Source organism: Camellia sinensis, chromosome 6 (genome assembly GCF_055761805.1).
Source record: "Camellia sinensis isolate YWXY chromosome 6, ASM5576180v1, whole genome shotgun sequence".
NCBI lineage: Eukaryota > Viridiplantae > Streptophyta > Magnoliopsida > Ericales > Theaceae > Camellia > Camellia sinensis.
This window is the reverse complement of record NC_138966.1, coordinates 23626231-23638055: the sequence shown is the minus strand read 5'-3', so window position 1 is coordinate 23638055 and position 11825 is coordinate 23626231. Positions and strand designations below refer to the sequence as shown.

The 11825-nt window shown below is 34.2% G+C and overlaps 1 protein-coding gene across 2 annotated transcripts; it reads right to left on the bottom strand.

The window, feature by feature from the left end:
• Nucleotides 1-1868: 1868 nt before the first annotated feature.
• Nucleotides 1869-10653, bottom strand: LOC114275164 (synaptotagmin-2). Of its 2 annotated transcripts, none has more exons than XM_028217166.2 (12): nucleotides 10062-10653; nucleotides 8728-8826; nucleotides 8527-8577; nucleotides 8329-8452; nucleotides 7930-8048; nucleotides 7571-7672; nucleotides 7169-7243; nucleotides 6534-6610; nucleotides 6191-6437; nucleotides 5568-5918; nucleotides 5263-5394; nucleotides 1869-2182 (listed from the first exon to the last, which is right to left on the bottom strand). In XM_028217166.2, the coding sequence occupies exons 1-12, from the start codon at nucleotides 10170-10172 to the stop codon at nucleotides 2051-2053; spliced, it is 1620 nt and encodes a 539-aa protein (XP_028072967.2). In that variant the 5' UTR covers nucleotides 10173-10653; the 3' UTR covers nucleotides 1869-2050. The 2 variants fall into 2 exon arrangements, with proteins under 2 accessions (XP_028072967.2, XP_028072961.2); XM_028217160.2 differs by lacking the exon at nucleotides 1869-2182 and adding an exon at nucleotides 2351-2803.
• Nucleotides 10654-11825: the final 1172 nt, after the last annotated feature.

The window sequence follows — 11825 nt, the reverse complement described above, 5'->3', positions numbered from 1 at the left end:
AAGCAGACAAATATCCTACAAAGCTATTGCACTCACACATCAGCCATTTAATGAGGCCACTATAGCATTAAATACAGCCAGATCCCTTGCGCGCGGAGTATGCAGAATCACCATGAACGATGCCAATTAGACTATAGACTTTCGGCTAACGAGACAGTTGAGAATGGACAAAGAAATGATAAGCAAAGGATATAAAGAAGCTTTTCAGGATACGTTAGATGTTAAGTTTTTACCCCATTTACTTCTCTCTCTCTCTTTAAAAATTAATCTGTTCTAATCTAACTTGACCGTCGGAGTGTCCATCGGGAGACTATCTCCCCCTTTGGACCTTTTTGCACGCACGCTTCTAAGACACCAAGGCCAGCAGATCGATTAGAAGCGTGGACCAATTCGACCCATCCACCATTGGATTTACCCTATTATCATTATGATTGATCTCAACAATCTGCACCAAATTCTTACAATTAATCGGTGGCTTTTCATTTAATGTGGACTCCACATATCCTTGGGCAAAGATCTTCATTTATTTTTGTTGATCGACTTAATCATCTCACAATAAATATTGATTAATGTTTGAATTATACTTAAAAACATAAAATTCTAATGCACATTTTACATATTATATTTATTAGAAATATTTCAGACCTCTAAATCAAAAGCTCTAACAACTCTAATGTTGGTGTGGGTTTCACATGATGGAATGTTTTGACCTTTTTTTTTTTTTTTTTTTTTGATTTTCCAACTCATTAGAGCTGATATAGTACTCCAAATTTAGAACTGCCAATCAATGCTCTCTCTCTCTCTCTCTATATATATATATATTAATACATTTGTTTAAACATATATTAACCTTAATCAATAGGGCTAGTTTGGTTGGTCCCTCCTATAGGCATGCTGTCTCATCTAGCAATTTTTTTTTCTCCTAGTCTCTACATGCTTACATGATATCTAAGGCCCTAATCGTTGTTGATACGAATGGTTTTTTTTCTTAAATAAAAAGTCTATACGAACAAAAACTATAAACTACAGAATGTATAAATATTTGTAATTATAGATGTGAATATTTTGAGTCATGTCTGCATTTTATTCTATACAACTCTTTTTATGTGCGTGGAATATTTACTTACACATCCATAAGGGCTCGGATGTAGGCTCACACAAAAAATTAATGGGGCTGGCTCAAGATCTAAAAATGTTCAATCATATATAAATTACTCAATGAAGCGTTCCCTAACCAAGTGTGATTCGTACATTGAAATTTGGGCAAATTACATCTTACGACTTTATACTTTACATTGAATTTCATTTTACTCCCTAACATTTTAATTGTCTTAGTCAACTCTCTATAATGCAAGTTACAATTTGATACAGTTGAATAACATCATTTAAAAAATTGACAAAAAAACTAAAGTGTAGGGATTAAAGTGAGATTTGATAAAAATATAAATAAAATGAGATTTTTATAAAAGTGTAAGGGTGCAAAGTGTAGTTAACATTATCATATGGCTATTCTCTATTACTTTTCAAAACGGCCTTATGCAAATGAATCAAATTACTACTTTACTAGTATAATTAGTCGACTGAAACAACTAAAAAATCTCACTTTAACCCCTACCTAAATTAGTCGATGGTAGTGTGGTAATATTAAAAGACTTTAGTTCATAAAACATTTTTCGCTTGTTTGACCATAAAAAATGTTTTCCCGTTGACTTTTATTTTTCATTGTACCAAACGCTAGAAAAAACGAAAAACATTTTCTAGCCCAAACAAATGCAGCGTTATTGAAAAATAGCACTCAGGGTAAACCAAGAACTCCAGTGCTGAAATCACAAACATGAAAATCAAACCCTATGCAATGCAAGCCTAGATTTACAAAAAGGTGTTTATTTGCTTTTCTAGGTTAATTACAGTAATTTATGAGAGCATATGTAAGAACTAAAGTGGATACAAAGACAAGAAAATAGATTTATTGTATGATACTAGAAAACTGTATTCAAATGTTTTCCCCGACATGATTGCAAAAACCCGAATTGTGGGGAATTCAATGTCATCAAGCTGAAGTTCTCCATTGCAGTTCTATCTGAATCCGACCATTCTTCGAGTCAATGAGGTTGTATCTCTCATTGATTCTCTTGTTGCTAACAACATCAGAAAGGTTAATATCCACATAACCCAGAGCTTCCTGAACATAAAAAAAAAGCATGAGAAATTTCAGTGGTTTGCTGTATGCATGGAATTTTCACAACTAAAAAATATGGGTTGGAGTTAGGAGTGCAACTCTTTCCTCTTGTTACTAAAAAAAAAAAAAAAAAACAAACAAACAAACAATAAGCACCAAATTAAAATTTACTTTTGAACATGTGAAAGCCACAAAAGACTGGCATTGCTTCCCAAATGGGCTTTTCGGCTGAGAATTCCTCTGACATTAGATTGTTGTGTTTGGTGAAAGTAAACAAACTGACTTCCTGTAGGTGTACTTCTCTAGGAAGTCAATTTAGCCGAAGCTACTGTGAGTGGAAGCACTTTGGCAGAATCATTCACCAAACATTTATCATATTTAAAAGGCCTTTTCAAGGTCTTCTTATGAAGCACTTCTTGGAAATGGATTTTCCCCAAAGACATGCTTCATAAGAAATAGTTTCTAGAAAGCCCATTTCCAAAAAGTGCTTCATAAGAAGAGCTTCCTAAAACGGCCCTTTAGAAGATGAGAAGATGATGAATGTTTGGTGAATTGCAAAGAACTTTTAAAGGATGCACAAGTTTGAAGTCCATCAAGGAATTCTCCAAAACAATAAATCGAGACCTATAACAAGGGAAAATAGTCCATGTTTCAAAATGTTAGAAAATCATTCCTCAAGGAATTCATTTCCAATCTGACAAAAAAAAAAAAAAAAAGAAAAAAAAAAAAAAAGAAAAAGAGGAGAAGAAGATAAATCTGTACTCATGATATAGGGCCGTGCAGTGGATGACCCGGCCCGGCCCGACGTCAAATGGGTGGATGCGTGGTACTTGGCGGACGGGTGCGGGCTGAATATTTCAGGGTTTTCGGGTTTGGGTTGGGTGGCGGGTGATCCGCCATTTTACTCCGTAAACCCGACCCGCCCGTGCCTTTCTTTTTTCCTTCGTTTTTCCCCCCAAATTTATACACGCATCAGTCCCCTTTTGTTTAGAATTGGCCCTAATTCCTTCACAAACCAACATGCTGAGACTCTCTCTCTCTCTCTCTCTCTACCCTACCCTACCGTCCGACAGTAACCTCCGGCCGACGATCTACACTGAACGACCGACGATCTACACTTCTGATCGACGATTTGCTTGCACTGAACGACGATCGATCTACTCTACTGAGGTATCTCTCTCTCTCTCTCTCTCTACTACATTTTTCTCTCTCTTCTACCATTTATCTAAGGAGTGGAGTACAGACCTTGAGTGAGTTGGGTGATCAATTGTGTGTTTTTTTTAGATTGAAATGGGAAGAGCACCTTGCTGTGAGAAAGTGGGGTTGAAAAGGGGGAGATGGACTGCAGAAGAAGATGAGATCTTGACCAAGTACATTCAAGCTAATGGGGAAGGTTCTTGGAGGTCTATGCCCAAGAATGCTAGTGAGATTTTCTACTCTTCTTTACATTTCACTATATCAAACTTATATATGTAAGTTGAGAGGGTTGCTTTTCGTCTTTGTCTTGTCAACATAAGTTTTCAATAGAGGGAAATAGATTGACAAATATTTCGTATCTCATTATGATTTGATTTTGGGAACTTTTTCTTTCTTTGTTTGGCTTTGGCCAAACATCACTTTGTAGGTTTTGACCAAATTATGGATCTTGCAATAAATTAAGTTACCAATTTTTTATTTTTTTTTAAAATTATTTTTTAGTTGAGGAAAGCTACCAAATTTTGTTGGTGGATTCTTTAGGCTCAATTCATGGTAGATAATAAGGTCAATCCACTACTGTGAAGTGAACATTTGTCAATTCTCTCCAATTACGTTGTTGCAACGATGGTTTTTTTCTTCTTTTTTTTTCCTATTATATATATATATATATTTTTTTTTTAATTTTAGTAATTATATAATACTTATTAAAAAATATCCAATAAAGTTGTGATTAGAAATTGTTTTTAAGAACCACAACTGAAATTGTTTTTAAGTCTCATTCTTTATTTTAAGTCTTTTTCAGAATCTTAGTGAAATTCTTTGTGGTTTTAGTTGAGTTTCATGTGTGATTAAGTATGAGATCATTTGGCTCAAAGTGGTATAGCTTGAATCATGATTGTCTAGAGTGATTTTTCGTAAAGTGTTTTTAGAGTAATTTTTTAAATGACTGAGAATTAATTTTGACAAAATTGAGGATATCTAATTATTTGACCTTCCAACTCTCAAAACCTAATCTTATTACTTTGCAATCACTTTACGAAAAATCACTCTAGAGGATCCTGACTCGTGTGGCTTACCGGTGAGACTTTTGAAGCAACATGTTTTGAGTTCAAGTCTCCTTAACTTTGCTTGATATATGCTTAATAAATATTTTATGGTTTTAGAAATAACAATAAAAAGATAAGAAGATTACTCTGATGAGAAAATTGCATATGATGGCATATGAGAAAATTGCATATGACATATGAAAATCATTTGATCTTCAATGTCTCTGATGGATGGTTGAGCCCATGTGTGCTTAACCTTATTGTAATTTGTTTGTATACTCTGTCTTACATATTCTGTGCTATAAAAAAAATGCAATACAATTTAGATTTGGTATGTCACAACAGCAGTGCAATAGCTAAGCAATACAATAGATTGGTATGTCTTATATTTTTTATTTATGGTTTTGAAGGGTTACTTAAGTGTGGGAAAAGCTGCAGACTCAGATGGATTAACTACTTGAGATCTGACTTGAAGAGAGGCAATAGGTTAGTGCAGCATTCCCTCATTATCTTTCCAACAAAAAATCTGTACACATAATCTATGATGTGAATTTTGAAATTTTTTTTATTGAAATTTGAGATTAGATATATTTTTTTTTTGTATGTCAAAAATTTGTAAAATTTCAAACCGCCAAACCGATTCGCATCCATCCGCCAATCCGCCAAATCCGCATCCGCCGGATTGGCGGACGGATGCGGATTGATTTTTTCCAATCCGCCAATTTGGCGGACGGATGGCGGATTGGAGGTTTCGTGGCCGCAACCGATCCGCGCTCACCCCTATCATGTTATATTGTTTCAGCAAAAAGTACTGTATTCAAACAATGAGGCAATGTGTACCTTGGGATGCAGTAGACCCATCCTTGAAGAGGTGCTAACTACTTCCACATGAATTCTGTCATTAGTCGGTGGTTCATCTAGTGTGAACTGAAACTCTTCTTGCCATCTGGGATCTCTGTTTTTCTTCACAGGCTGCATAAATGCCAGACGAACATTAAAACCATGATAAAACATTTGAAGGATTGCTGATAGATGTGGTCCATTTGTTGTTTTGAGTTGGCTCATTGTATCAGCCAAGAAAATTATGCAACGAATAATTGTACATCATGAACAAACAAACATTGTGTTGATAGGCTACAACATACCTTGGTTCTTCTCTCCTCTCCTCTAAAAAGTAAACGCACTTGGGGATTTGTGTGGTGCTTCCCCTCCAGATCTTGAGCTTCATGGACAATTACTGCAAGCAAACCACCACCATCAGGAGTTCCTTCAGGAGCTTTTTCTACTGTATCTGAATCTTCAGTTTCCTTTGGCATCTCTTCATCCGTAAAAGGTTTGTACATCAATTCAAGAACAATCTGCCCACGTGACTTCTCATTTTGAGCATCATTTGGGTCCATGTTTTTCAGCAGATCAAGAGTCATTACTTTTAGCTCTTCGGGTGTAAGTTGTTTCAATGGTACTACATTTAGGCCCATCTTGTCATGCTTGCCGACCTAATTGAAAAGCAAAACAATGAAAAAGAATGAAAGAACAACTTCTGTATTTAGGTCAAACTGATCAACCATGTTTTAAGAGTATGCTGCATTCATAGCCTACTTATTCATTCATCTTCAAAAATAAAAATATAAAACACAAAATTATTCAACAAAGAAAAGACACAAGACTATTTTGTCCTTGTTCTCCTACAAGTTGAACCAGAAAATACACAGACTGACTCATTATTTGATCATAAATATGAAAAAAAAGAAAAGAAAGTGGAATATACCTGTTCCCAGTCAAAAACATTGATCTCTAAAGCTTGAGATTCTGGATCTTTCACAACCAAATTAAATTCTTCATTCCATTCAGGGTTCAAGTTTTTTTGCTTCACAGTCGTTTTCTTCGATGGAAGTTTGTCCTCAGTAAGTTTCAGTTTTACATAAGGGTCTGATGCACCCAAAAGGTCTTTCTTTTTAAGCTTCATTGCTCTCACAACCTTCACACTGAGGATACCAACAGGTCTCTTCATGGCTCTGCCAAATCATAAGTAAGTGTAAGCCGAAGCAAAGACTTATAATGGGGATGAAAATAATGTTTTCCAAGTGAAAGCAAGAGAAATATACACTTACTTTGCAGGATCCATAATTGGTACCTCAAGGGTTTTGGGCCATAGATACATATTAGCAACCTGATCTTTGATAAGCTCCTGAAGCAAAAAATAATAAAATATAATGAGTAGCCAAATCAAAATCCAAAATAATGAATATAAATGATCAGAGTGGACTTTGGGATTCATACGAAAATGGAAAAATTAAAGGAGCATTTTGATGTAGAAATATGGTCATGGTTTCCATCATTGGAGCAGTTAATTGATGATCAAAGAAATAATCCACTAAAAATAATGATAATAACACTAAAGTGTTTTTTAGATAAAAACGACTTCTTTGCACATGCGGTTGCACGTTTCTGAAATGGGTGTTGCTAACAAGTGCCCCTAGGGTACATGAAAAAGACACAAGAATTGAAGAACACGAGGCGCTTTTAACTGAGTTTAATGCAATTTTTATTAAAATCAATACACTTTTCACTTATTTCCAGTAAACTTTTTAGCTTAGTTCCAATGTTAAACAATGCCCCAGGGGGACTCCTTAGTATTTGCCTTTTGAAATTTATACAACGAAGATGTGCCTAACACGTGAATGAAGAATAAAATGAATTCTAAAGAAAATGAGTTATAGTAGCAAAGGAAACCAAATTAACATACCTGGACAAACCTATAAAGGCCGGGAATGGACATAGCATCTGCTCCTAGCAGTTTCAAACCAAAGTCAACATGAGGCTGCAAACTCAGACCAAGAGGGGGAGAGAGAGAGAGAATCAAACTTTTGACAGTAAAAAAGAAACACTGTTACATATGAAGCCCATATGCAGTTCCGAAAATCTGATGATGAATAAAAATATCCTAAGGCTGTGTCTGCTGATTCAAGGATTTGAGGAGAGATTTAGAAAATGAAAGGAAAAAGAAAAATAAAAAGTGAAAAAAAATTAGCTTATATTCCATTCACTTTTCCCTCATGTTTCTTCTCATTCCACAAATCTTTGATCCATACACACCCTTAATCCAACATCTCATCAACCGAAGTTACCACTTTTCATTACCACGTACCTTCTCCATGAGAGATACTAAGATTTTGGCAAAACAAGGAAAAGTTGGGACCAATGGCTTCAAGGTGATACGTGGACAGGCAAATACTTGCAAATCAACCACCTGAAATACTCCAAAGGAACATACAGTCACTAATGAATACAAATAAGTAACGAAGTGATCTCTCCCTATAAACTAATGTTCATTCATCCACTCGTCAAAAAAGGAGAGAGAGAGCACAAACATTTTGCAACTGTTTGTGCACATAGGTTAGTTTTTCCAACAAAGCAGTTCTACAACTATGAATTTCTTCAACACCAACTAGTTAATTTTAACAACTATCGATTTCTCTGTTCAACAAAAAACAAACAAGCAAATACCTGAACACTGGCTCTCAACCCAAATGCCTTAGCTACAACGGTGATGTTAGGATTTCCTGCCCACTTCATGGATGGTTCCATTATCAACTCTTTCTCCTCAGTGAGATACACTTTCATTCCTGGCATGAAATGGCATCAAGTATTCAACATTTTATATTTTGTTTCCCATAAAAACAAGTTACATGAATTCTCACTTATTTAACATGTTTTCAAACCATTGGACCTTACACATAGATTCCCAAAGAGCTGCAATAATGTAAATTATGCACAGCTTCTCATTGCATCACAATAATTAGTCAAATGAAATACTGGCATAAGAGTGAAACTTCTTTACTCATATTTGTGTAACTTTATGGCACCCAAGTGTGATTGAAACATTGAGAGAGAAGGAGAGTCAACCTTGAAAAGTAGGAGGTAGGGAGCCCAGGCTCAGTGCTTCGAATTCAACAGAATCAATTTTGTATTTTGGAATTTGCTCGGCAATAATGGGCCCTGCTATATTTTTCACAGTCTTGCAGATTGCCTGAGGGACCTTAAACCGTCAATACAGAAAACAGAAACCTCCAAAAATTTTAGTGCTTGTCCAAGTAAACATACCTTGTCCAAATAAGGCCACATTGTTTCAATGAATTTGTTAAGCCAATCAACCTGTGCAAAACTAGAACTATAAGAATCTTACATGAATATGCAGCAAGAATGTGTATATACAATATTTTTAAGAATACTCAATAGTCAATAGGTAGTAGGAATAAGTTTATAGATGCCCGAGTATATTTTTGGGAAGTCACAGCTGCTTACACGGTCATAGTCTGGATTTTTCACCCAGAGAGGTATCTCTGGAAGCAACCGCTGCAAAGTTTGAGAGTCTTGCTCAACCAATGGACGAATAACAGGATCCTGAAAATGTTTCAAAAGAGATGGAAGACCAATAAAAAAGGTTCGATTATCTTAACCACTGGATGCTAGCATCAATTCTATTTCCTTTTTTACTGCCTTATGTATGTATTGGATAGATATGCAGGAAGGACAATTAGGGACAATACCACTCAGTAACAGATTGTAACAATACATACAGAAAACAAAATAAATTGACAAAGCTTGAGGCATATAATAATGAGTGGAGGTTGAACCAACCAACAGTATCAAATCGTTTCCTGCCCTGCCGCTCAATACTATGTGAATTTTTAGAGTACCAGTTGGAACAGAAAATCACATACACAGTTTTTAATCAGCTCTGAAAAAATCATCTCAAATTGTTTTAAGATGGGGTTGATGACTGTACAATATCAACTTAAAGAAAAATTGAGAAATGTAACAACCCTTGCTTACAATAACCAAACCAAATTAAACCAAACTAAGTTTTGTGTCCCAATCAAGTGGAGTCGGCTATACAAATCCTTTTTCGCCATTCAACTCTATCAAGGGCTATGTGCTCAGTCTCGCATATTCATATTAGCATTCATGTTCATAACGGATTTGATGGAGATTTTTACATGCTAGCTATCAGGCTACCTAACACACACACAACCCTTTATCTAGATTAGGGGCCGGCTGTATAAAAGATTAAACACTAAGCACAACAGACGAGAAGTCAACCCTTGTGATAACACAACCAACCAATGGACTTATCCTATTTCCGCTCTCTGCTAATGTCATTGAAATTGCAACTAGTGACTGGCGAAATTTCTTCTTTCAAGTTTCAAATTTTTCGATCGGACTTTTCTCACTCTATATCACACTCAACTAACAAAAAACCATATCACCTCGACAAAAACCATAAAAAAGATGACATACAATATAAGTCCTACCACTTCAAATCCACTCAAGCCTAAAGATTTTGATGGATAATTCTTTCCAATGATCCTCTAAAATTGTTCATGTGGATCACATAAGATGACAATCCATAGAAATATGTTCATGGTGTTATATGACAACACCCAACATGAGATTGGACTTTATTTGGCAGTTTCCTGTCGTTTACAGATTGATATTATAGACAATTGATTACACAGATGCGTATATGAGAATCAATGGGGAAAAAAAGTCAAATAAAAATGAAGAAGAAACAAACTTGAACAAAACAATCAAAATGTCTGAAGTGTGGAGAGAGAGAGAGAGAGAGAGAGACTGACCGGGACATCAGTTGGTTGGAAGTAGATGAAGAGATAATACCCAATTACCAGCCCAATTGAAATTCCCATACCAAATCCAAAAAAACCCATTATAGTACTCACTATACCCATCTCTGATCTTCTTTCAGATCACCACAAATCTCCACTACTCAGGTTCTCCGAGAATTCCACAAAACTAGGAGAAACGAATGTGACAGAAAGGAACAAACCCTTAAATCTTTGATCTTCAAAACCCAAAAACACAAAAAAAGAAAGGAAAAAAAGAAAATCAAAATCGAAGAAAATACATGGTGAATCGTTTTATATAGCAGTCCATGAGATCAACATTGTTGGGTATAAGAAAGGGCTCAAACGAAGAAGAAGATATGTAAATGAGATAGAAAGATTATCAGGAAGAAATGCAATAAAAGTAGCATTTATTAATGGCCAGTCTTGCGTTCCAACGACCCATTGGATCCACGCATAACGGCTTTCCAAAGGAAAATTCAAGGCGCGTGAATTGTAATAGTTGTAGGCATGTGTCGGCAAGGCATTTCTCTGTCCTATCAATGCTTCATATGATATGGACCACCATATGGTTTTGTTTTGTACTATAGGATAAATACACTTTCTTCCATTTTATATCAAATTCTACTTCGATTCTTATCCATGAAATTCTTACAGTCTAACATTTTTATTTCTCATCAGGTATCAATATTTTTCCTTTATTAATCATTTTAAGTTTATAGCATGTGATTACAAAATGAAAGTAAAAAAAAAAAAATTTCTTTCTTGCTTTTTACTAATTCACGCTTTATCTCACGTGATATAATATAAGAAATTTTATGGAATATATATCATATGTACCTTAATTACGATATTTGTGGTATTTAGTTATGACATATTAAAGTGTCAATTATGATTTCATTATGATTTATTCATACACATTGTAGTTACAATATTAGTTATGATATTATTTTGGTTATAATTTAAAAACTATTTTTTTAGATGGTATCACCTAAAAATTATTTGGTTATATTTTATAAGAGTGTTTGTTTGGAAAGTATGGGATTAAACTCCATGTCTAATATTTCCCCAAAATTGGACTCCATGTCTAATATTTCACCAAGTCCGTTGTTTTGGTTGAAAATTTACAGTCTGACCAGACTATTAGTCCGCCATATATGGGACTACCATATCCTAAGGGGAGATGGAACACAAGAGTGTTGGACTAGTCCTCTTCTGAATTAGGGTAAAAAGACAATTTTATCATTCAAATATTTATGACATGTTTGGTTTGGTTTTTAAAAATTTATTCTAGAATTTTTTTTCAAAAAAACTAAAAATTAGTTTGGTGAAAAAATATATATATATATATATTGATGTTTAATTTTTTCAAAAAAAAAAATGAGAAAATATTTCCTTGTGATATGGTCAACTTGAATTTGTATTGTTATTTTTATCAAATTAATTTCTATTTTTTAATGCTATGCACTGCACTTAATAAAATAAAATTTAAAAATCTCAAAAAAATAAAATAAAATAAATTTATTTATTTTTTATTGATATTCTATCTAATGTTTTAGAATTTCTAGGTAAAAAAAATTATTAGTCAAATTTAATATTATTATTACTTAGTAAACAATTCAAAATCGCAAAATCTTCTTTTGAGTATTTATTATTTTTCCTAATATTTCAATCAAATATATAATTTAATAAAATAGTTATTTATTGACATCTAATCTAATGACTAAACAAATATGAAAAATACACCATTTCTAACCA

What these genes read in the sequence shown, in the direction of transcription:
- LOC114275164 (XM_028217160.2), bottom strand. Translation starts at nt 10,172, where the DNA reads ATGGGTATAGTGAGTACTATAATGGGTTTTTTTGGATTTGGTATGGGA. An exon ending in GAGAGGAGAGAAGAACCAAG is followed by an intron (nt 5,395 to 5,567) that starts GTATGTTGTAGC and finishes GCATTTATGCAG; the next exon opens with CCTGTGAAGAAAAACAGAGA. An exon ending in TGGGTCTACTGCATCCCAAG is followed by an intron (nt 2,804 to 5,262) that starts GTACACATTGCC and finishes CCCTTGTTATAG; the next exon opens with GTCTCGATTTATTGTTTTGG.